This window comes from Gallinula chloropus, assembly GCF_964237585.1.
Source record: "Gallinula chloropus genome assembly, chromosome: 27".
Lineage (NCBI taxonomy): Eukaryota > Metazoa > Chordata > Aves > Gruiformes > Rallidae > Gallinula > Gallinula chloropus.
In genome coordinates, this window is record NC_140112.1 from 3,554,495 (window position 1) to 3,579,439 (window position 24,945).

At 53.9% G+C, this 24,945-nt stretch overlaps 1 protein-coding gene across 1 annotated transcript; it reads right to left on the reverse strand.

Annotated features, from left to right (window-relative positions):
- Positions 1–733: 733 nt before the first annotated feature.
- On the reverse strand, positions 734–14,055 carry CTTNBP2NL (CTTNBP2 N-terminal like; the record flags this gene model as incomplete). The annotated part of the gene is made up of 4 exons (XM_084275767.1): positions 13,684–14,055; positions 4,575–4,805; positions 2,986–3,093; positions 734–2,212 (listed from the first exon to the last, which is right to left on the reverse strand). Exons 1-4 carry the CDS (start codon positions 13,780–13,782, stop codon positions 734–736), a joined length of 1,917 nt encoding a protein of 638 aa, XP_084131893.1. The 5' UTR covers positions 13,783–14,055.
- Between the last annotated feature and the right edge of the window lie 10,890 nt (positions 14,056–24,945).

Consider the following 24,945-nt stretch of genomic DNA (forward strand, 5'->3'; position numbering starts at 1 on the left):
CACACGGGCACCTCTGCAGGATGTGCTACAGGAAAGCAAAGAGCTACATGGACAGTGAATACTGAGAGGAAAGTAATCTGGGTTGTGATACAGCTAAATTTTACCCCAAGAGTTCCGTGTGCTTCCTCAAATAGCTGGAGTGACGTCCTAAAGGACACGGCGTGGGTGCTCCTCAGTCTGGTGGGCACCTTACAGAACTTGTAGCACATTCCCTAACTTACTGTAGCAAACATAAAGAATTAAAAAGAAAAAAAAAACAGTGTTGGTTTCAACAGTCAGGACTCACAGAAGAATTCTGCAGCCAGATGGTCCCCCTCCTCGCCTTTCCCAGGGAATCACATTCATATTGCAGGCTTAGTTCAGGCACTTCTTAGAAAATGTTCATCTGGAGTAAAAAGTCCACAACAGTTATTTCTGCATAATTTAAAAGTAGCTTTTCAGTCCCATTAGAGTTTGATACTCGGGTCCCACCACGTGGTCACGGATCTTGTTATCTCTAATGATCTGACTGTTGCCAAGAGACATTTTGAGGCTACTGTAGAGCTGGAGCTCAGGTTTCTCCATAAACAAAAATATTTTCCTACCTATTAAAAAAGGGGAAAAACCAAAATATACTAAATGCTTTATACAGACAGAATCTGCTACTATGGAAATAAATAACATGGAGTGGAAAAACAGTGTCTTAGCTGTAGGATGCTAAGCCATGGAATGTCACATTCACATTTTCTGGAGACTAGCTGCTGGTTGGCAGGAGGATCTCAATGTCTTTGCCGTTTGACACGGCAGTGTTGTTAGAGCAGCTGCTGGCCACGTCCAGGGGGGCACCCAGCGAGGCGGCTGGAGAGGTTTTGGTGAGTGGAGCAGGAGCAGCAGGGGACTGAGCCAGGCCGGGTTTCTTTGGAGGAATGGGCGGAGGGTTCCCCCGTTCCGCTCGAGGAATGGTCGGCGACTTAATTCCAGGAGAGAGAGGGCTTAGAGGGCTGGAAACCTTGCCAGGGCTTGGAGAGTGACTGGATTCGTTTTTGGGGCTCACAGCGTTTGCCAGGTTTCGGTAGTCCGTGCCAAAAGGTGAGCTGTTAGGGGAGACGGGCTTAATAGCTCCCTGCTGGCTGGTGAACCGGGAAAGGACCTGAGTGACCGTGTTGCGGGCCAGCTGCTTGGCCGCAGAGTTGTCTGCCAGAGTAGGAGACAAATCCCGTGATGGTGGGCTCTGCAGCCCGCTGCACTGGTGGTCCTGTTCAGCCTGGGACTGGAACTTGTGCCGAGCTGCATGGAAACGCTGGTTGATCCCCACCTGGTAGGAGGACTGGTAGCCAGGGCTGCTTGCTGAAGCTCCCACTAAGCGCTTCGTCAGAACCGGCGAGGAGCAGGGAGAGGGTGTTAGGGAGGAGGCAGCCGTGCTGCTGGGAGACAGGGACACCCCGCTGGAAGGGAGCTGGGACATCAGATGCACCGGTGACTCCGTCCTCACAGGGGAACTTCCATTCTCCACTGCGCTCTCTGGGGCTGCAACAGCCGACCTCTCCTTCTGAGCCGGGCTCTCGGCTGCGGGTGCCTGCGGTGGCTCACTGCTCACCTGCCCGTCTGTATCACAGTGCCCGTTGGCTTTGGCATGGGAGTGAGTAGGTGTAGTGGGGCTGGGCAGCACGGTGTGTACAGCTTTGCTTGCGCTGGCAAGAGCTGCTCTGTCTGCCTGCTGACACTCTGTCTGGCAGGACACGGACTTGACCGTAGGACCATCAGTTGCAACACCTCTGGACATCACTGAGGGGCTTGGCTGCAAAGGCTCGGCAGGTCTGTGCTCTTGGCAAGAGGCCTCCAGCTCCTTCAGGGCTTTCTTCAGACATTCCACCTCTTCTTTGAGTGCTTTTGTACGGTTTTCTTCTCTGTTCAGCTTGGCTTTCAGCTGTTCCCTTTCAATGTCAAACTCTGAGAGCTGCTTTTCTACCTGTGCTTCCATCTGTAGACCCCGCTTCTTCTTGGACGCCAGCTCCTCTTCCAGCTTGCTCACCTTACTCTTCTCCTTCTCCAACTTCAAGCTCAATTCTGCTGTCTTCTGCCCCTCTTCAGCAGCTTTGGCAGTGGCCTTCTTGCACTCCACTACCAGCATGGAAGACAGCTGCTTGTGGCGGGCCCTCTCCTCCTCCAGCTGGCTCGACAGCTTCTTTTGTTCTTTCTCAAACTTCTTCACTTGGGATTTTTCAAACTCCAACTGGAAGATAAGAACAAAAGGGATGGTAAGGGAACTGCCAGACCTTCTGGAAGGGAAGGAGGTCTAATGCCCCAAATGCAGATGGGGTTACTCTGTGTCTTGGAGAAGTTCCTCAGTAAAATGCAATGACAAAGAGAAAGGTTCTTGCCCCAGGTACCTGCAAGACAGCCTTGCATGACTCAGGCTGCATGTACCTAAGCATCATTACCTACTACTAGTTGTATCACCTATGAGATTCAGCATTCAGTGAGATGTACACCCAGTCAGCCACACACTGACTGAACAGATGTGGAGCAAAGCATCCTTCCACCTCTCTTCCTACTTTGGCAGTTTGTCTTTTAAAGGCATTGAGACTTTAAAATCTCATGTGTTATGTATAGTTAATAAAGTCTGCCATGCTCCAGTACCACAAAACAGTAGCTTAAATATTTACTGTCATCTCTGAGTAACTCCCCCAGATCTTTTGTGACTTATTCTGAATTCTGAGTGCTAGAGGGCCCTGTCATTCCTAAGTGCAGCTCCTTTCTGGAGAATTGCTCAGATTTCAAGCTGAAGTAAGAGTTCAAGGCGCTCAACTGCCTATTAACATCTGTCAGACTGCTCAGCTGCCAAACACCCCGAGAAATTAAGGTTGTTTTTCATATGGAAACGGCAACACCTCACAGGGGGAGGTCCCTGCTACTCCTCCAGCACGAAGGTGCAATTAGACATCAGGGCCAAGGTGACCGCCCAGGAGCCCTGGCTTTCCGTGGGCTGGGCAATCACCACCATACCTGCTGGGTGAGCCGCTCCCGCTCCTTCTCCAGCATGTAGGTGACATCATCCCCCTCCGCAGTGTCCTGGGCGTGCCGCTGCCTCTCTTCCTCCAGGTCCAGTATCACCTGCAGAACAGACACCCATCACTCCTGTGCCCAGGCACACTGGGAGAGACCGGTGCCTTCACACACAGTCCAAAGCCAAGCGATGCCAGAGAGGAGAGAGCTCTCTGCAGCCTCAGACACCCCAATGCCACTCAGAGCCACCTAAAAGCAGCTTTTGGACAAGCTGCAATATGATGTTACTATTTGGGGTAGTTGAGTCAGTTTGTGACAGAAGTTAGGGACACCTCACCCTGGAGGGACCTTCATTTGAGTATTAATTAGCTAAATTGCCTGCTTTTCCACAAGAAGCTGACAGTGTCCTGCCCTCATCAGACCTTCCTGGCAGGACCATGGCTGCAGCCCAGCAGGAGAGGGGCAGCACCCCAGAGCCCCGTTCCAAGAGGATCCTCGCTGGGCTCCCGCAGCGACACGCACACAGGCTTCTCCCCAAGTGCCTTGCAGGGGATCTGAGGACTGCAGTGCTAAGTTTATTTTAAAGAACATTAATTTGTTCTCCCACTTAAGAACAAGATGAGCTCTTGAAATAAAGCTGCTTGCCATAAGGACCCAGCTAAGGAGCTCCTTCATCCTTAGCACTGAATTACATGAATAATTGAAATTCTATTAACTCAAGGAAAACGCCAGAATAAACCTCCCCAGAGGCTCTGCTGCGTCTCACCACCAAAACAGGAGGCTCTCCCAACACATGCTCACCATGAATTTAGCAGTCTTCCTGACATTTAAGCTTCAAAACAATGCCTAAATGCCTTGAAGTACACAAGGAACCTTTTCAGAGGAGACAGGAAGGACAGGAGAAGGGCGATAGCCATCTCACTGCAAAAGCTCAATTTAGCCAGAGGCTTGGCTGAGAAGTGAAGCACACAGCCTTGCTGTTAGTTCCAGGGATTTACAGGACATCTGAAAGCTGAAGGTACCTCCAGCTGCCCACCCTCAGCCCTCTGAGCAAACCTCTGGGGAAAGACTGTGGGACATGTGGACCAAAAGCTTCATTCATGTCACTGTATGTTAAAGCTCCATATGAAGAATAATAGGCACGTGATCAAGGAGCCCAAATAGCATGGAAAATAGCTCTGGTCACCCCATTCTTTCTTAGGAAAGCACAGAAGATGCACTCCCATTAAGTGCCTGGTACCAGCTCCTCAATAAGCACTGAGAACAAGTAGAATAGGGATATGTCTGCTGAGAAGTCAATCTTCCAGGAGTCCTTCCTTGCACTTTGGGAAGCACTAGCTCTCTCTCCCTCCAGCTGTGAAGAAGCTACCTCCTTTTTCTGTGTCCTAGCAAAGCCACCTTGCCTGTATTCCAAATTTCAGAATTACAATGAATTAATAAGCTTACCAGCTGCATTGCACCAAGTGAAGCTGAAAGAAAGGTGCCAGGTCCTTTCAGTTCCCAGAACTCAAGGCATTTAGGTGTTTTGGCTGAAGTTAACATGTAATGCAACTGTTGACTTCTGCACATCTTACTCGAAGCAAACCTACCTTTCTGTGCCTGCTTTCCGCAGCAGCCAGCTGGGATAACATTCTTTCCTGCATATTCTTGCAGTGTTTCATCACCACTTTCAAAATAGACAAGGGATTGGCGCATACTGGTTGCTTTTCACCGTGATTTCCCTCTTTCAGGGTCTCAAAATCTCTCTGCAAAGCCATTAAGGGATCACTGATGTTGTACTTCCCATAGCGTTCTTCAATGAACGTGTCCCTGTGCTGGGCCTGCAATACAAAAACAAACTGGCATGTCATACTTAAAATAGAAAAGGAGCTAAAGAGAAAGTAACTTGCAGCTAATACCCCTCTTCCTCAGTTTTCCACTTAGAGATAAAGAGATATTAACACAGCCTGATTCATATCCTGTCATCTGCTGTAAGAGTATTGGGACAGGAGAAGACACAAGGGTGGCAAGTGAGAGGTGCTTGCTTCATAGACATGGCAGAGACAGCAATTCCTATGACAAACCAGTGAAGGGTCTACCTGCTGAAGGGCAGCACCATCCGTGGGACCTCCAAAGCCCTTCTGCTCTGTGCCACTTTGGGGGAGACACACTGTTACACACACAGTATCCTCTAGCACTGGTCAGGTTATGACTGTGGAAAGATAATGCACAGCAAGGACAACAATGCTGCTGCCATCAGAAGGGATTTTTAAGCTATTAGTGTGTAAGGTTTCCACTAGGCTCCAAGCTTATAAAAGTACTCGTTAATACATTTAAAATGGGCAAAAGTTGATGGTCTCCCAGTAACAAAGACAATGAAACCTAGACAGATCAGAGGCAAGTGAAGCCGGCTCTTACAGGGTGCTCAGCGCCGTGCAGCTGGATGCTGCCCTTCACTGCCAGCCCTGGCAGCTGCCTCTCTCCACAGAGCATCCTCCAGTCTTGGAAAGCCTCATGAAACACACTTGCATTGCCACAGCTGGGGCACAGCAAGTACCACTGACTGGCAGCTCGAAAAGCAAGTGGGAGGTTCCACGAGGCACGTGCTCAATTATCGCCTCACCACCCCCAACTTGAACCATCTTTAAATGAAGTGGCCCCAAACAAAGGGGAAACAAAGGAAAGACTTGCTGAAGAACACAGCACCTCCACAGCACATCCAGCCTGCTGGCACCCTCACACCACAGCCACCTGCTGAAGTACCACTGCTCGCTCAGCAAGGGACAGCATCACTCGCTGCTGCACTGATGGAACAGCAGCTGGGTGGTTGTCTTGGCTATTTCACCATCAAACAATCTCATGTTGAGCAACTGAAGAGTTTATGTTCTCACAGTAGCCTATAAATCTGCAAGCTGTTAATAAAAGTCTTAATATTCTCATCCAGACTAAACAAAGTTTAGTTTCTCAAGAAGTGAGATTGGAACGCTGAGGTTTCCTTTGGTGGTGTTTAAGAACCAAGGACACTCACACGTCGTAGGCTCTACGTTTACAGTGCCTTGGACCAGCCACTCCAGCTGGCAACCTGTGCAGTGGGATACCAGCAGCTTTATCCTACTGAATGAGAAGTTCTAAAAGCAAAACAGATCCATAAATACACAGATAGTACAATGTTATCTATATGTTTACCACCACAGGAGAGGAAGCCACATGAAAACAGATACCCACACAACAGAAGATGCAAGAGGGAGAACAGACCTAGATTAGGGAGTACTCAGCACTGATCTATCTTGGCTCTGGGAAGCTTAGTCACTGATTGTGACAGAACTGGATACAGGGTCAGTGTCTGTGAAAGGCCCGTGGCGGCGTTTCGCTCCGGCACACATCGCTGACAGCGCGATCCCGCACAGCAGCGCTGACGCAGCCTGCCAGCACAGAACGCCTCTCAAATCTGAGGACTGCTCTTGGTTCTTCTCCACTCGTTACAGCCATGGTAACCAGCCCTCCCCAAACAACTCATCCTTTACTCTTCTGGAGTAAGTGCTGCCTGACCGTTCCGCACAGGCGTGTTCTCAGTGAGGCCAGGCGGGTGCTGCTCTGTGGCTGCTACCTGTGCCCACCTACACTGCCCCTCTCCGGGGTGAGAGCCAGGATGATGTGCTGGAATTAGCCAGGTGCTGATGTCCCAGTAAAGCACTGAAAACACCAACACTCCCTTGAGCACGGACAGCGATGCTCCTGCCACACAGACACCACAGCAGCAGGCTGCTGTGACCCAGCTGTACAGATACACAGGGAAGCAAACAACAGAGCTTCACTCTGCTCAAACACTGCTGAGATCAGCTGCTCCCCCCCTGTGTTCTGCATCCATGTGATTAGCACAGAAAAAGGAATAAAAGTCAGTCTCTGCTCTCAAAGGGAGAGGCCCATGTGTGGCCTTGACAAGAGGCACTAAAAGCCAAAGCACAATACTTTTCCTTTCAGTTCCTCTCCATGCCCAAACCCAGTTGGGGACATTAGTCCCATGACACCCTTTGGCAGTGTGTTTTAATGCCTGCTGTAAACACAGAGGAACAGCTCACCCTCACAAACACCCCTCCCTCTTTATCAGCAATTCCCACCAGGAACAGTGCATACCTTTGATCAGAGCTTGAGATATTGTTCTAACTTTACATAAAAAAGCAGAAGAGGAAGGAAAAGATCAGCCCTGGAAATGGGAGGGCAGCCCTGGACACCGACCTGTCCCTGGCTCCTTGAATCACAGGGGAAACCAGAGGCGGTTGTGCTTGGTTGGGTTTCTTTCTCAGGGACAGGGACTCTGCAGTTCTGAAGAATTTACCAAAATGACTCAACCAAACCTCACTGTAAGTGTGTTGGGAATTTCTAAGTGACTCAAGCACTAAACAGTCTGTAAATACAAATGGGGACATTCATCCAGCTGGCCTAACTCCTGAGGCAGATGAGCTGCTCCCCCCTCAAACCCAGCCCACGCTGGTGCTGGTTGCTCTGCAGCCACACGAACGCAGAGAAGCCCTTCAGAAGGGCACTGGTGCTTCAGCAGGGGAAGCAAACGGTGGGGGCTTTGGAAAGCTCACTCCTGGGCAACTTCTTTCCCAGAAAAGCTTAGCAAATGGGGGTGAAAGTCCCACCCACTACCTGTAACCTCTGGCTTTCTGCAGGTACTGAAGGCACACCAGGAGCTGTGCTGCCCTCTGGTCCTCACAGCATCGGGCTCTGAACGCTGCTGAATTTAGAGGGTGGTTTATTTCCTGTCTGGGAAAGAACAAGAAGTTCTTCCTTGCTACTGTGAGCAATTAAGTGTTTTCCTGAACTAGCATGACAAGCAGATGAGACTATCACAACATTAATAGCTTTCTCAAGTCCAGCTATTATTCTTTAGTAGCCAGCAGAGTATAAACATTTAATTAAAGTTGTCTAGACTAGGAAGTGTCTTAACAGGTCATCCTACTCCGACCAAGTCCAGTTTACAAAAACAAACCCAGTACTTTGGCACTTGGAAACGTGAACTTGGGCTTTTGGGGCTGCTGCCAGGACACCCCCGTGCCACAGGTCCCACCCAGCAGCCACTGCTCACTGAGGTAATCAGGACACCTCTCCCAAAGACACACCAGTGCCCTCACTTGCACGGGTTCTTTCACACCAGCATGGAGCTGTGGCCAGCATCAGGCACACAGCTCTCACCGAGGCAGCTCTGCAGCCCAGCCTCTATCGCCGGACATCTCAGAGGAACACCCGCAGCAGTTCTGGTTCCCTCCTGTCTGAACTGAAATTCAGCCATAAAGACAGTTTTTGTTCAATTTTCAAAGCAGAAGCAACTTGATGATGGAAGAGAAACAGTCTACGAGCGAGCCCAAAGTGGAAAAATCAACTTAGATCCCAGTATCGACTGATTAAAACACATAAATCCCTGGGAAAACGAGCTTCAGCAAGGAGGAAATAAGGTTTGCAGAAAGCATTGTCAACCTGGGACTGGGAAATTTAATCTGGAAACCCAGAGATGACACCCAAGCTTCCAACAGTATCAACCACACTTTGAAATAAAGCTCTATCTTCTGCAAGGAGATGTTTCCCTTTAGTACCTCCATCAGTACCAGCTCCAACAGCAGACCCAGGGATTCCTGATCCAAACATTCCAACTCCAACAGCCACTGGATCTGCAGACCCGAAACTGCCCTGCCCCAGCTGGAATAAGGTAACACTTGAGCTGGGGCTGCTCTTAAAGGGAAGCAGCTATGGGGTAACTGCTCTCACAAACCCCCCCTGAGCATCGGGACAGCAGGCATGTGTGGAAGGGGTCTCACCTCAAACTGGTTGGCTTTCAGCTCCCAGTTAGGGCAACTGGGCTCTGCTGTCTGGGTGGAAGGGAGCTGGGATTGTGGGGAGCAGAAGCAGCATCCATCGGACACATCTGAAGTGGTGCTTCCAGAGTGGGTTGGCAAGGCAAAGCCCTCACACTGTTAGGGAAAAGCTTCTGCTTCCTTTTGGGATTCCTAGACTGTCTGGGGACGACTGTTTCCCATAATCTGTGTCATTTTATTTCTTTTTTTTTTTAAATAAAAGATTTCCTTTCACTGAAATCTTGTTTATGAGACAGCATTTTCTCTCTGCCTTTACAGCTTGTTTTACTGGAACATTGAACGGGGATTTCCAAGACTTGTTTCAAGTATTTTTTTGGACACAAAGTGGAGTATCAGTCTTGCCTGTAATGTCAGCGTTTGGGTTTTAACCCTCAGCACAACACAAACACTGTTAATGAGCTGCAGCTACTGCGCTCGCAGTTCTCCAGCAGTAACTCGCACAGAAGTTCCTCCTTCATGCTGCAGAGACTGGTATAATCTTTAAATAGCTTCTTACTGCCTTGAACTTCCTTATTAGCTTCTCTTCCCCAGAGACAAATATTGGGAATAAAGACAAGCTGAGGTCATGGCAATTGCTGACAGAGAAAAGGGAAATGGGGGTGGGGACCAGTGGCTCTGCACGAAAATAAATGTCAAAATGCTGGAGTGGGATTCCCAGTCTTCCTCCAGCTCTGAAGCAATGCCCAGCACAGCTCCAAACAGCACAAGTTACACTGCTCAAATACCCTCTCTGTCTTAATTGCCATCAAGCGACCAAGCCAGATAAACAAGAGCTCCCCAGATCTGCTCTGAGACCTGGTGTCAGCTTCGGGAAACATAAGGCATTTCTTGGGAAGCATCAAGCAGCACAAAGCTGCCACTTCTCTCCCCAGGATCCTTTGGCTGCAGGGAACAGTACAAACCCCACTGGGCTTGGCTGTGCCAGGTCCCAGCACGCTCAGGACGATGCCCTGGGCACTGCATCGTGCTCGGGACCTGCGCTTCGGGCACCGTAACGCAGGGAGCCTGAGAGTCTGACGGCTGAAACACAGAGCTGGAGCTCAGGACCCAGCTGCGGGCCAGGACCAGTCTTTCAGAAGGTAGCAGGCAAACCCCACCACTCTGAGCAGGAAAGGAGAAGCAGATTCCCCAGAGTTGCAGGAGAAGCTGATGAGAAGCCTGTCTCCCAGCAGGACAGCGCCCAGGGCAACACGGCTGGGTCCAGGGTGCTTCGTGAGTGATGCAAATGCTCACTTTGCCCCATCTGTGGAAGATTTACTGGCACCTCCACCAAGGTTTTATATTACTAAACTTTTTCCCCTATTTAAGCAAGAGGCAGACTTGCAGTTTTTGAGGCTGCATAGAACTTAAATTTCCAAACCCACTGACAAAGAACCGAGCGCTTCAGCTTGCCCTGCATTAACATTGCTTGGAGAGTGAATCACCACATCCAGGAGCAAGGCAAGGCAGAGCAGCTCCCTCTCATTAACTCAAAATAGATAGCTTCTATCCCAGCACAGGCTGCCTACAGCCTCACTAACATGAGGGACTAAGTCAGGGAGCTGCTTCCTGTTCTCCAAAAGCCAACTGAGCTCCATCCCCAACGCCTGGTGAGCTCCGGGCTAAAGGAGGGCAGGAACAGAGTGCTCCAAGGCAGGGATGCAGCCCTGGTAAACACGGCAGTCTCCAGGCAGGGTGTGCTGCTTCCCAAACCCAACCTGTGCTTCCCCCAGTGGTAATCCCGCCCTCGGGATTATGCAACTCTCTGACAGCATCTGGCGTCGGGGATGATTTAAATATCCCTGTAACTACAGGAGAAGGAGCACAATAAGAAGTGAGACTTAAGGTCTGTTCTGTGGAGGACACTGAGATTTATGTACTGGACAGGAAGCCACTTTCAGGCCAAAAAAAAAAAAAAACCAACAACCCAGCTTGTTTTCCAAAGAGGGTTTAAAATAGAGGAAGCAAACTGAAGTTCTGGGAAAGAGTGTGTTGGCTGCAGTGGAACTGCTCCCTGAATCCTTTATACTGGTACCTCGTGTTTGAAGCTGAGGAACACGGTGATTTGAAACAGGTCTCACAAGTCCAGTCCAGGCTGGCTGCAAACGTGTTGGGAGAGCTGGGGGTCCCCATGTAAGCACCCACTGGGCAATTAAAGACAGAGCACAACAGCCAACCACAGAAAAACAAACAGCAAGGGAGGAAGTCAGCAAGGACAAGTCCTAACACGGCAGAGGCATCGATTAGAGGTGACCTAACAACTGCTCCTTCCAGCCTGCACTGGAGCCCTGGACATCCCACTGCAGGGTTGAGCCCCTTCCCCAGCACACAGAGCAGGGTGCTGCACACCCAGCAGCGTGGCAGAGGGGAAGGTTTGGGGAGAGGAAAGTGAAGGGGTGAGTTCAGCAGGCAGCCCTGAAGCCAGGCTCCCTTTGGGCACAGCGAGACCCAAGGCAGCGCCAGGCAGCCAGCGGCCCCATGCCACAGGGAGAGGAAGACTATTTTAGGCTTTGTCATCTGCATGCATGGACTCTCTCTGCTAGCTGCCAGATGCTAAATGCTCTTCTCCAAGCGTGCAGCAGTACCAATTATTGCAGGCTGTGCTGTAATCAAATTACAAGCTGACAAGTTAAGGTGCTCCTTGTCTCCGCAAGTGCCCGTTCTTCCCTGCAACCTGCCACAGGGTCTGCCTCAGACGTCCAGAGCTCAGCAGCATCTCAGTCTGAATTAGAAGCCAAGTCAGCCCATGAGGGAAAAGGCACTTTCCTTTCTCTGGGAAGTAAGCAGGCAGATAAACCTCTGATTTTAACCACTGACATCTCTGTGTGTAATGTGACTGCTGCAGGAAAACACTGCTGGTGCACAGGGTTGTGCAATCATCAAACCACATCCAGGTTCCACTCCACCTCTGTCCAACACGTGGGCATGTAACAAACCCATCATGCCTGGAAGAAACCTGACTGCAGAGGCAGCACGTGCTGCCTGTGCTGCTGTTGGAGCCATCCCACAACCCCACGGTCCCTGTGTGGAGCAGCCAAGGCAGCCACTGGCCCCGGACGGTTTGATCCCCCCTCCCCACAAGCTGCAGCTCAACTTCCCAACTTCTCGTGCAAGGCAAACCTGACACTCTCAGGGCTTCACTCTTTAACTCAGCCTTGGAAGGCTTTTTCTTTTGGGCAGCATTTTTAGCTGCATCCAAACGTGAGAACACAGACTAACAAAGTGGGTTTTCCGTTAGTTACAGCCACACACAATAAAACTCTTCCAGCTGGTGAAGCACAGCAAAGCTGTTGCCACAGCAACTATCAGTAAACAAAAGAGAAAGCACAATAAAGCCAGAACTTCTCCAACTGCAAATTCCAAATACACAGATGAAGCAAAGGTGGGAGTTTTCTGCCCCTAAACTGTCCCCCCCTAGAGTAGTTACCTGCCTTGTTTCCCCTTCATGTGTCCAAAGGGCAGCACAGGCTTCTGCCAGCAGGAAGCTGGACCCAGGCTGCAGCACTGCTAACTGTGGCTTTTGGAGCTGAGGGACAGCACTGCTGGAGACCCACAGCATCTGGCTGCTTGCTGTGGCACGGGATGGTTTGGGAAGGGAGCTGCATCTTCCCGTGGGCTGCAGGCAGCTGGAGCCAGCTCCAGTTCGAAGCTCCTGCTGCCCTTTTCCTGCTGCCTTGAGCTTCCTCCCCTTCTTCAGATGAAACACTACGGTGTGTGCCTCAGAGGAAGGGGAAAAAGCACTGCCCTTTGATTAGCTGGTCCTTCACACCGTGTAATTATCAAGTATAGGTTACAATTTCATTTAATTTCTTCTCAGTTATGAGTACTTAACGAATTATGTCAAAGTGCATTTTAACCCTATTAATCTCCTCATGCAAGAGGAACTGCAGGTTAAATTTCAACAGGAGAGATCATTGTGTTATGCCATTGGATGGTGCATGATAAAAAGCCTCTGGAGCAGAGCTGCTGGTTCCTTCCTGTCGCTGCCCTGCGCTCCAGCACACACCTCTGGCACCAGAGTGATGCTTGTCTGGGCAACACGTCCTGGACACACAGGACAAGGGCAGGGGGTTTGCAGGGCTGAGCCTGAGGGGGCTTGAGAGGGTAGCAACATTCCTCCCAAGTCAGAAGGTTGCCTAAATGCAGAAGCAGTGAACAACAAACACATAGGTATCCTGGAGGTTTTGGAGGAGGATGTCCCTCCATCCCCCAAAGGTGTCTGGGTTTGGAATTGCACTACAGAAGCTGAGGCTAGGAAGCCAAGTCCCCACAGCACTCAGGCCTGCTGGCTGCCATTCCTCTTCTGCAAGAGCTGGAAGGTTGAACATCAGGAGCAGTGACAGGTCAGCTGGGAAAAGCCAGCAATGTCCAACCCTGACACAACTCACCTCTTCAAAAACCGACCCTTTCCACTTGGCTCTGTACCACACAGCACCAGGGATGCTCCCTTCCTGGTGCCTCGCTATTCTTGGGCAGACTAACCTGCGATCCCTCCTGGTGAGGAGTTTCTCCTTGAAGAAGGCCTCCTTACTACAGGAGGACAAAACCAGCAAAGGGAGCCTGACAGAGCTTTTCCATTCCTCAGGACAGCAGCACCACTCACTCCTCTCTCAGAAAGGATGGGAGCACACACACAGCACTGCACCGCCACGCTGAAACACTCCTCACAGCCAGCTTTCAATAATGAATTCCAAGATGCAGAACGATACACAGCATTTATTATCTAACACTGCTGACATTAAGGTGGGGTTCTGAACTGGTAATAAATCTTTGCCTCTGAACTTCACGCTGGGTGAGGTGCTTTGCAGAACCTGTAGTAGCACTGTTGTCATTTTTGTCTCTTATCGCGGTACTCACAACATACCTTTAGGGCTTCTATGACAAGATCTCTTGCTTCTAATTCTCCCTCAAGAATGCTAAACAGCGTCAGTAGTTCTGGTTTGCTGAGTTTTTCCAGATTCATCCTGAAAACCTGAAAAAATGGAACATAGTTTACCAGGTGTTTCTTTGCACATCAGAAATCAGTATACTAAGTTAGGACATATAATTGCCATTTAACTCCAGCTTCCAGCTTTTTGGACTGCAACTTGCCCTGGGGTGGGGAAGGGGACAGTACACAAGGGTCACATTTTCTCTTCAGCTTCCAAGACCAGGTGCAGAAGATGCCTTTCACACCCTCTCCCAAGGGCTCTGGAACATGCGCACACCCTGACGGCGCAGGCAGATGTCAGACACTGTGCAGTACCCCCAAAGCAGCCCGAGTTAACAAAAGAGGTGCAGCCATGGACATTTAGAAATGCTGCTACTGTAAACCACACATCTGGGTCAAACCTCACTGAACAGAGACTGAAGAGCTGTGATGAGTGGGGTCTGAACTGGCCCACCCAGGCAAACCTCAGGGGACGTCCACATTTCAGCGCCGCGATACGCTGCTGGGAAGGCTGTTAGGGACTGCTGATGGAACTGGCCCAAACCACTCACAAAGATCAATGCCACAAAGAGCACGCACTTAATTATGCTTCTTCCAAACTGTTTCAGTATCACCATCATGTATTAAATGTAATTTTACTGCCCACAGAAGAGCAAAGATCCATCAGCCGAGCTGCGCGTACGAGAAGCATTTCCCTCCTCTCCCCATCGCCCCGTAACGTGCCTTTTCATTACCCTGTTTTGATCACAGTGGAAATAATGTCACATACTAAACCCCTGTCAACTAAGCACCCACTAACCGCACAGTCTCTCCAACATACTTTTCCAAGTCCCATCCATGTTTTCCCCTCTTTGCAGCAGTCAGAAAGGGCAGCAGCAGAAGCAGCGACTCGGAGACACCCGGCTCCGCTGGCAGGAGATAAAGGGTTAACATAACCTTTAGTGGAGAGCCCATCCGGCAGCAACACTCAACTGAACTCCATTTTTCTGGAGTCACTGCTGCTTTACAACCTATTTGCATAACTGTGCCTTGGAGAATTATGCACAAATGCAAGTTGTGTCTTGCTTATGCCAGAGCAGTTTTCCAGTTGCCAGGAACAGCCAGTTCTGCGTACAGCGAGGGGCAGGAACCTTCACACCGCCAGAGGAATCGGAAACCTGCTTCATGCCCCCTCTGCTAAGCAGCCAGTTCCTCATTGTGCAGTCACGTTCGTGCTTCACACTGCATTTCATGTGAAATCCCACATGAAATCAGCAATGTTTCTTGGGGAGTTTTCCAGGCAGCCTCACCATCGGCACAGGCTGCCCAAGGAGACTGCAGAGAAGTGACCGTGATGGCACCAGGTATCGTGGCTGTGCCAGAGCCAGTTGAAGTGGGGCAGCCCAGGCCTGTCAGCACTGCACGTACGTTCCTTATTGCAGATCCATTAACACACGTTCAAGGGGAAAATGCACGCAGAGAGTGGCTGGCAAACCTGTTGGGATCTGTCGTGGTTCCAAAGCAGCCTGCTCACGGCTCGACACAGCAGCAGGGTTTAGGAAGCTCCTCATATGGCCTCACATGGCATGTCAGTGGGCCAGGGCAGTGCTGGTCACCGTTCAGCTGCTGAGCAGCAAGCAGACCTTCACAGAGGGATGGCCAGGACATGAGCCTGACCTTCAGCTCTGGGTACGGCTGCTGTGGGTCTGTCAGCACGGGGAGCCCAGCTAGCTGAGACTGTGAGGAAGAGTGCAGTTTACAACTTGCTGATCATATGTAAAAAGGGAGAGTGTGACAGAAGCAGCAAACCAATGTGAATACACAAATATGCATCCATAGGTGGTGAAAAAAGGGGAGGCTGCTTTTAGCCTGTAATGTTCACCGTGTTTATGCTGGTACGTTAGTCTAAGCCCCACCACTCCCCTGGGTAGGTATGAAGACTGGAACATCTGAACACTCTGCTCATGGCTTCATTTCAAAACCATCTCGGTCCTTGCTCCGAACAAACTCCTAGATGCCAAGACAGAATCGGCATTGACAAGGAACACCACCACCTTTTCTCTGCTAGATACTCCTCTCATTACACCAAGTTCTGTGATACTTTAAGCCAGATCTGAAAAGGACAAGTTTACTTTGAGATGCTGGAACAAAGCGTAGCATCAAACCCCACAACCCCAGGTGAGTAAGTTTTGCATGTGGACTTTCCTTGTGACTGCTCCTGTGCTCCTCCCTTAAAGAGAGGAGACAGGGGAACAGGCAGCTGCATCTTGCCCTCAGCTACCGGACAGCACGCTCCTGACTGCGGGTGGGTATTTTCCAGCTGCCAGCCCTGGCAGTAATCACTTCTCCTCTATATTCTAAATACCCCATTGTGGCAGCGTTACAGAACTGAGCTGTGCTATTCTTAACACATCTGATGGCTATAGTCTTTAATCAGCTTAATAACATAAACAAGCCCAGTCCTAAAATACACGGGCAAAGATCCTTGCAGGGACACAGCGCGGTGCCCGTGTGCACAGCAATCATTCCGTGCTGCACCAGGTAACGTTAGAGACTCGCAGGAGGTACAGCCCCAGCTCCCCCTGTGCGACTGGCTGCTGTCCCAGGCCCTGGACTGTGGCTTGCAGAGGGTCCCCAGGCTGCTGCGGTGACAGAGGGGCAGCTGATGCTACAAATACCCTGCCCTGAGCCCCCTGCACTGCGCTGGCACTCTGCCTGCCTCACGGGACACTCCATCTCGCACCTCTGAGCCCGGCTGGTGGGTGCCAAATACACTGCATGTTGCGCAGTCCCAAGTGCTCCTTTTTAGGGCCACTCAATAGGAGGGAGCTCAGGAGTGGAGGAAAGTTCTATGCCTTTTACATTACTGCTTTACAAGCAGGAGAAGCACCTCTGGATCAAAGAGCTAATAAGCACCTACCTGAGCTGCTCCTCCCCTATCCAAATCCCAATCCCTTCCCGGCCCTCCAGCGTTGCAGGCTCCTGGGCTGACCTTTCCAAGGCTGCTTTCTGGTTATATGTCCCTGCTGCCTCCCTCGTCCCACTTTTTAATAAAAGATCACACCAACCCTGTTCAGTTACCCTGTCCTCTCCCATCCTGCCAAACAGATCTGTGCTCATCAGCTGGGGAACCTGACCCACTATTCCAAACCGCTTCCCCTAGAGAGAGATTTGCACAGCACGAGAAGCAAGACCTAGAAATACCCAGGGCAGATCCCCACCCCTGCATTCAGGATGCTATCCTGACCAGCACAATCCCACAGATCACAAACCACAAGAACCTCGTTATTTAGTCTGTCAGTATAAATATTTTCCCCCAGTCTGAGATATGCCACCGTTTCTGGACAACAAGCCAGAGGTCAGAGCATAAATAGAGATAATGACTTACTGCTTGCCTAAAGGTAAACTTCCTCTTAGCTAAACCAGGGGCCATTAAAGAGCCTCCTCAGCAGACCCCCCCCACCTCCTCCTCAGAGAGGCCAAACTCTTTTTTGGAAAGGTGTTTCCCAGTATTTAACAGGAAACAAACACCAGGGGCGGGCGAAGCGCAGGTCCAGCCGCGCAAGCTGGGAGTTATCTTTGGCATGCGCCACTTCGGGAAGAAGAGATAAGCTGCTGGACCGTGGCAGCTCCTCCGCACTCTGAATCACACTACGATGGTTATGAAACCATCAGAGGTTACGTTTCGCTCGGGCTTATATACATACAAGCAGGAACCAAGGTAACGAGCGCTGCCACCACAGAACAACTTCACCACCGACTTCAGCGCAGGTTGGGGAGTCACTTCACACTGTGGCACAGCCCGAGGCACACAGGGTAGCTCGGCAGGAGGAAGCCTCAAGATGCTCCACAAGCACTTGACCCAACACTTCTACTTTTTGAGGAGAACTGTGAAGAGTGCAGCTCCTCGTTCCTTTTCCCCTCTGAGGGAGGGTATTTCCTTTCATAAGCCACGCCGATTCAACAAAGCCTCTGTGTCTGTAACCCTGAATCAGCTTCAGCCTGTTCCTGTCCCTGAAGAGGCTCTGGCACTTTCCAGCAGCCTGCCCGGGCAGTGGCGTAGTCACGCTCACAGGGAGCCCCAGACCAGCTTGAAAACTCCTGATGGACAAGTTTCTAACCTGCTGCTGTGTGCACAGCGATGCTCGGGCTGCTGGAGCGACGGGCCAGGGGTGCTCATGGAGGGAAACAGGCAACAGATGCTGTGTGACTGTGCAGGCACAAAGCTGCCTGGCAGCGCGGGAGCCCAGGGAATGGGGAGAGCGGGGAGTGCCTGAGTGCCCCCACCTCTGTCTCTTAGGGCCGAAAGGGGAACGACTCCCTGCGTGCCCCCCCTCTGCCCCAGCTCCTGGAAGTGCTTCTTCTGACGCACAAGTCACACTAGAGGCACAGCTGCAGCCCCTGGATAGAAAATGACCCCGGCACCCCCAGTCCTTCCCCAGAGTGACGCTCCGCACCGTACCAGGGGGGCTGAGCAGGGCAGCCAGGTGCAGAAGCCCACCCAGCCCGGTGTTCCCCGGTTCACGGGCGGTCTGGCCACGTCCCGTCCCGCCCCACGGGGGTCCACACCCCCCGCAGCAGAGGCCGGGGTCAGCCCGGGTGAAGGAGCCCCGCCGGGCCGTGCGCTCACACGGCGGGAAGGCGCTGCCCGGTGGCCACCCGCGCACCGGCTCACCGCACCGGCCGTCCCGGGAGCGGAGCGGCGGGGGCCGGGCTCGGGCCGCTGGCGGCCGGCGACACCCGAGCCGCCCGGGGCCGGTACAGCCGCGGCGAACAAAGGGAAACACCACAACGGAGCCCGCGGCAGCTGCCGGGCCGCGGCGGGACAGGACAGGACAGGGCGGTACGGCCCCCCCACCCCCCCGCGACCTCCGCCGCCGCCCGCGGCCGCCACGGGGCGGGAGCGGGGGCGGCAACCGACTCCGGCGCTCGGCAGCCGCCCGCCCCGCGGCAGCGCCCACCCGCCGGGCCCGGCCCGACCCCGGCGCCGCCGAGCGCCCGGTAACGCCCCCCGGCCTCCGCGCCCCCCGGTAACGCTCCCGCCAGCTTCCGGCCGCCCCGGTCCCCGCCGTCCCCGCCCGCAGCAGGGCCCGGCCCAGCCCGGCCCCTCCGCCGCCCCTCTCGGCCCCCGCCCGCAAAGGGCCGGGCCGCCCCGCACCTGCCGCGGCCCACCCGCGGGGGCAGCGCCGCGCCGGGCCGGACCCCACCGCACGGCGTGAGGTCGCGGCGGCGGCGCCGCCTGACCGGTACCGGTACCGATACCAGGCCCACACCCCCGCCACACCGACCTGGCCCGAGCCGCCGCCGCCGCTCCCGCGCCGCTCCGCTGCCCATCCAGCCGCCCCGCCCCTCCGCGCCCGCCTGCTGAGGGACGGCGCGGCCACCAATCAGAACCGCCCCCGGCTGCGCCCGCGGCCCAATCCGTCGCGGGGAAGGCGGGGCGAGGGCGGGGGCCGGCTGGCGGCGACGCGGCAGCCAATCAGGCGGCGGGACCGGGCCGAGGGGGCGGGGCGGCGGGTGAAAATCCCTTTTGTTTGCGGCGGCGGCGGCGGGGCGAGCGGGTTGCCGTGATTGGCGCGTCACTTCCGCCGCGGGCAGGGCCGGGCCGCCTCGGGCGGGGCCCGGTACCGCCGCCCCAGCCCCGCCCGTCGTCCCTCGCCCCAGCAGCGCCCGGGAAGCGGCGATAACCCCTGGGCGCGGTGTCTTCCCGCCGCTGGGCCGGGCCCGCCCCCCTCACGCCGCACGAAGCGCGTTTGCTCCCGGGGGAGCGCGACGCCAGGCGCGGGGAGGCGGCCCGGCAGCTCAACGGCCCTCCCCGAGCACCGGCTGCCAGCTGGGCCCCAGCCCGGAGCCGCTGGGCTCCGTCACTGGCAGAAGGGCGGCCCGCGGGCGCCGTGGCCGGAGCAGGACGGCTGAGGCCGGGGCAGGCGGCGTCCCGGGCAGAGCCGCTTCCCCAGCGGTGTGGCAGCTGGCGCGATGCTGCTGCTCTGGTGGGCACACAGGCAGCGGTGCCGCCTCTGGCTGCCCTGGGAGGTCTGGAGAGCTGGTCTTGCCCGCTGCTGGGAGTCCCTGTGGGGAGCACTGGGCTCACATGCTGCTGGGGCACTGCCTGTGTTCTGGGGCACAGCCTGCACCATCACATGGTGCCATATGCTGGGAAACCAGCAGGTTCTGACTCAGGAATTCCTGAACCCTCTGCAGCAAGGGCTGTCACACAGGGACAGGTCTTAACACAGCAACAAGGCCACCTCCAACCATCGCCACCCTGTCTCTATGTTCAGAGGAGCATTGATCCCAGCCGTGGTAAATGCCAGAGCGTTTTCAGTGCCTCTGGTCTGACAGGCTCGGAGCTCAGGGTTACCCCTCGAGCTGTGCCAAGCAGCTGGCTCCTTAAGACATCGAATTGTGGTTACCTTTCTCCTACACTGTGCTTCTCCTGGCTCTCCGCTTTTCACTGGTTGTCCCTTACCCTTGGAACATGGCTTTAGGACAGGCGGCCTTTCAGCGTGTCTGGTAGCAGCTCATATCAAGGTTCCTGCTCACAGGCTTTTGCTGCCCCCACACCACCTTCCACCCCACTAGAAAAGTGATAGTGCTGGGTGAAGCCTTTGGAAGAGTGAGGATGGGCTGGAGAAGGGTGTAAGAGGAGGGGGACGCCCCAAGCAGCCCTGGGGCAGAGGTGGCTGCTGGCAGGGGCAGACCTGCCCTTGCCGGGGGTCGCTCACTGCCTGTGCCTGGAGAGGGGAAGGGTCCTGGGGAGCACCGCGGGTGAAGGTAGTCGGGCAGGAGTGGGCTTCGCTCACCGTACCCTGCGAGTGCGGGACACGGAGCCTGCCGGGGGCTGTGGGCTGTGTGCTGGGATGGAGCCTGCGGCCCCTGGAAAAGGGGAAGAGGGGGGAATCGGGGTCGCCAGCACAGGATACCTGCCCACCGCCTGCGCTCCCGGTCACCGGGGGTCTCCCAGCCTCTCTCATCGCGGCCCGGCCGGGAGCCCCGGTGCAGCGCAGCGCCGCTCGCTCGTCGGCGGGGCTGCAGCTCCTCCCGGTGTCCGCGGCGGTCGCTGCACGGCGGGAGAAGCTCCGCGGGAACGGCTCGCCCGGCTCCGGCAGAGCCCCGCGGAGACCCCGCGGCCGTTGGCAGCGGGCGGGAGCGGGGCTGGAGCCGCGTTCCCCGGCTGGCACGGCCGACCGGGGCGGGCTGGCGTCCCTGGGCGGCTGGTGCTGCCGCAGCATTCCTGCCGCTGCCCGGGCCAGCGCCTGGAAACGCCGGAGAAAGGAGCCCTTTGTGCCGAGGGAGCTGTGCGTGGGGCCGGGCTGACGGGCCATGAATCCGGCCGGTCAGGGTCAGGGATGTGCGAGTCACGCCAGGGGACAGCTGGCTCCCAGAGCCGCTGCGTTGGGGGGGCTTGGCGAGGACACAGCTGGAGAGCAAACATCCGAGGGCACCCAGAGCCCCGAACGTCCTAGCTAGGTGGTCTCAGGGAGGGCAAACTGAACAACGGCAGCCTTGAGACCCAGCAACCAGCCCAGCAGAGAGAAAACCCCATTTCTTAGCAGAGCCCATATGGCCATGCAGAAAGAATACATTGAGTTGCCTGCTGGGCTGCATTTGGGGGGAATAAATCAGCCGCACAGGAGGAGGAGGAGGCTTTTCAGGTCTGGAAGACACCTCTCTCTAGGCTGTTTGGCCACCTTCCTTCAGTTTATCATCCCTTGTGTGTGGCTGGGTGCCAGGAGTGTCAGATATGGGCAGCACCACAAGGTCCCTGCCCCTGAGGGTGTGCAGAGAGCAGCAATGCTGCAAGGAACGGGCAGAGACAGATCACTGCGGTGCTGGTGTGTGCACTGGGCTCAGCACCTGCACCTGGCTCTGAGCTGTCTGTATCTGTCCATGGTGTGTGCCACGGGGCACAGACAGGAGCAAGCGGCTCTTCAGAGCTGTGCAGGGGTCCCATGGGACTGAGGGGTGGGAGTGGGGTATGGCCACCCCCAGCCAGTGTGGTGCAGGCTGGGGTCATGCTAGAGACTGTTAATGGCCAGAAAAGCTTTACACAGCAGGAAGGCAGGCACGTGGCGGTAGGAGGGTGTGTGTGTGTGTTTCTCCTGAAGTGTATCACAGGCACGGGAGATAAACCCCAAACACAAACAATTAGGCAGAAGCACATCTGTCATGTCTGTGACGCTGTCAGGACAAAAATCCACCCGGGAGCAGAGCCAGCGCTGCCTCTCTGGGAGCTGGGTGTTTCTGCTCTCTAAATCCTCTGTGACACCCGTCTCTTCAGCCACGTGTTGTCTGTGTTGGCCCGTGGCTGTGCCCTTCCCCAGGCTCCTGGATCAGCAGGGATCCAGAGTCTCACTCTAGACATTCTGCCACTATAAAAATCTATTCTGGTTTTGACTAAGCTCTTTTTCCTTCTCTCCTAAAACTCCAGAGCCATGTAAAATAGCTTCATAAAACTTGTAGGGCTTTTTAAAGTAGAAGTTACTGCCTTGCCATGCTGTTAAAAAATGCACCCTTGATTTTAAGCACTGGGGATTGTTTGCTTTTAAACAAGTGAGCGCTGACGAGACGCTATAAACTCCTCTCTTGTTTTGCTGCTTATTGAGAACAATCCAATTATACCTGAGGGAGCTGGGAATGAAGCATTTCATAAAAATATATGGTGTCTAAGGAAACAGAGCCTCAGTCTTCCAAAGCTAGAAGGGGAAAATCCTGTCAGTGTTATCCCTTGAGCATGCACCCTCTCTGGGGTATATACTCCATGCCAGAGCTGGGCTGCCGGTGCCTGGCCCCACTGTGGGCACCTGTTATTAGTTCAGCCCTAACGAAATGAGTGTGGGGTCCTCGGTGCTGCCCCCAGCCTCTGCTGCAGCCCTGTGGGGAAAGGTGCTCGGCTCTGGGAGAGAGACTTGGATGAGGTGGCCATGCCCGCAAAGCTGGGCCGGTGCTGCTCAGGTCTCTCGTGCTCTGCCTTCCAGCGGAGGATGCGAAGTGCTGGGGAACATAAAGAGGAGCAGCAGCTCCAGTTCAAAGGGTGATCAGAAAACCCTCTTCCCAATCAAGCGATTTGCAGCTTCACTTGCTGAGCGTTCCCCTTTCCTTCCTCCAGCTCCATCTGCTCAGCACTTCAGAAAGGCTCACGTTCTGCTGTGGAAGGTTTCCCAGCCCTCACTCCTCAAAGGCAGAACAGAAATGTCTTCTCTGTGACTCAAGAGGGAGATTTCTCATCTGGGGCACTGACTCTTCACTGTTACCAAATGACTCCTTTTGGTTCAGCCTTCAGGCACCTTTGATTTAATAACAATTTTGTTCTTTGTGTGGGGAGCAGGACAGGCTGGGGGGGCAGCCGGGCAGCGCAGGGTCTGGCCGAGCATCCTTTGCTCCCTCCCACGGGCCAGCTCTCCAGCCTTGCCAGGGAGAACAGCTGGACTAGCACGGGCAGGGAGCTTCTTGCTGCACCTAAAATGTTACTTACAGGCAGCAAGAAGAAATGTGGCTTTGCTCTCCTGAACTTCGTTAGCAATTTGCCAGGAAAAAGCACTCCAGGAGCTGCTGGCTTAGTGGATGACTTTCCCGACAGTGATTGAATGCTTTGATAAGAAGCAGGAGTTTGTTTGCCACCTCATTTAGCATGCTGGGCTCTCTCTGCAAAGCACATAATACTGTTCTTACCAGAGCAGGGCATAAAAGAAGTAGAAAACAGAAATACACTTGGAAATGACCCTCACCTGACACAGCCCATGGTCTCGCTTGCTTTGAATTACCCCACGCTCCGTGTGCTGGGAAATTGCTTTCTGTGATGGACGGTTGCTCACCACAGCCTGGGACCCTGATTGATTCCTGCAGTTGGGAGAGAGAGAAACACAGAAACTGGGACCAGAACTCGGCAGGACAAATTGTCCCTGAGCTGAGGCAGCAGCAGGCTGGCTGGCTCATTTTCTAATCACCCCTCTCAGGGAAGGTGGGGAGACCAGGAACCAGCAGGCAGCAGTGGCGTCTGTCAGTCCTGACATGTCTCTGTCAGTCACCTCAGCTGGGGCACACAATCTCATCCCTTTTCCAGCTTATTTTTAATGGGAACACTCAAACACAGTCACTTTGGGCAGTGGGTTTCTGTGCGATGCCCATGCCGGCCGTTACTCCCCGGCTGCAGCTCCCCTTCACCCTGTCAGGGGAGGGACCCCTCAGGCACATTCAATAATAGAACCTGTTTATAATAACTTTTAAGTTGCCATAAGCCTGCTCTGTCTGGTGGAGTTTTGGGACCATTTAACACGGTTGTTCTAGCAGCCAGGCGGTGCCAGTCTGAGAACGCTGAGTACGTTTGCCAAGTACCAAGGACACGTATTTGTATTTGCCAGTGAAGTTTCTAAAGGCAGTTTGATACATCAGCAGCTTCTCCAGTCCAGCACCAGCACTCTCAGGCTCTATAATCTCAGCAAGGAACAGAGCTGAGTTTAAGGAGCAAACGGATTTAGGCCAGAGCACACCCTGGGTGGCTGCTTCCAGGGCACGGGCTGAGCCAGTGAGCTCTGTGCATCCCACACACAGCAAGCCAGGCCAGGCTCCAGCTCACCTTCAATGAGAGGATCCAGGGACCCTGCCAGGGTCTGTCCTCTTCCCCTCTATATTCCCAATTCTAAACTGCCCCTGGCCTGCCAGGCTCCACGTCCTGCAACCACCCCATGTCCTTCCCCCATGGAGGCAGAGGGGCACAGGGATGCTGGGGCTTCGCCTCCCTGGGAAAGCTGCACTAAAACACAGAACAAAACTGTAACCAGCATCTCCCAACTGCCCTGGGAACAGTAACATGTTTCCAGAGTGTGTCAGCATTTACTGAGATGCTTTTATCTCCTCACCGACATACCAAGAGCTGCTGTGTGCCCTGAAAACCTCTTACAGCATTTTAATTAAAGTCTCCCAGCAACCCTTCTCCCCGGCTGCCTCTTGCCCCCAGCACCCTGCTTTCCATTTTCATTGGATTGATTGCCAGGCTGACCATATCTGACAATTGGACCTTGCAATCACAATGATTTTTTTCCTCCTCTTTAATCGAGAGGCTCATGATGAGAAAAATCACCTCAGCGTGTGCTGGGGGCCCGTGGTCTTTACACAGGGGCTCTGCAACCCCCCACCCCATGTGGGTGCAGCTGTGCTGGGGCAGCACGCTCCCTAACTCCTCTATCAATGTTCTCTCTTTTCTCAGTTACCAGCTGG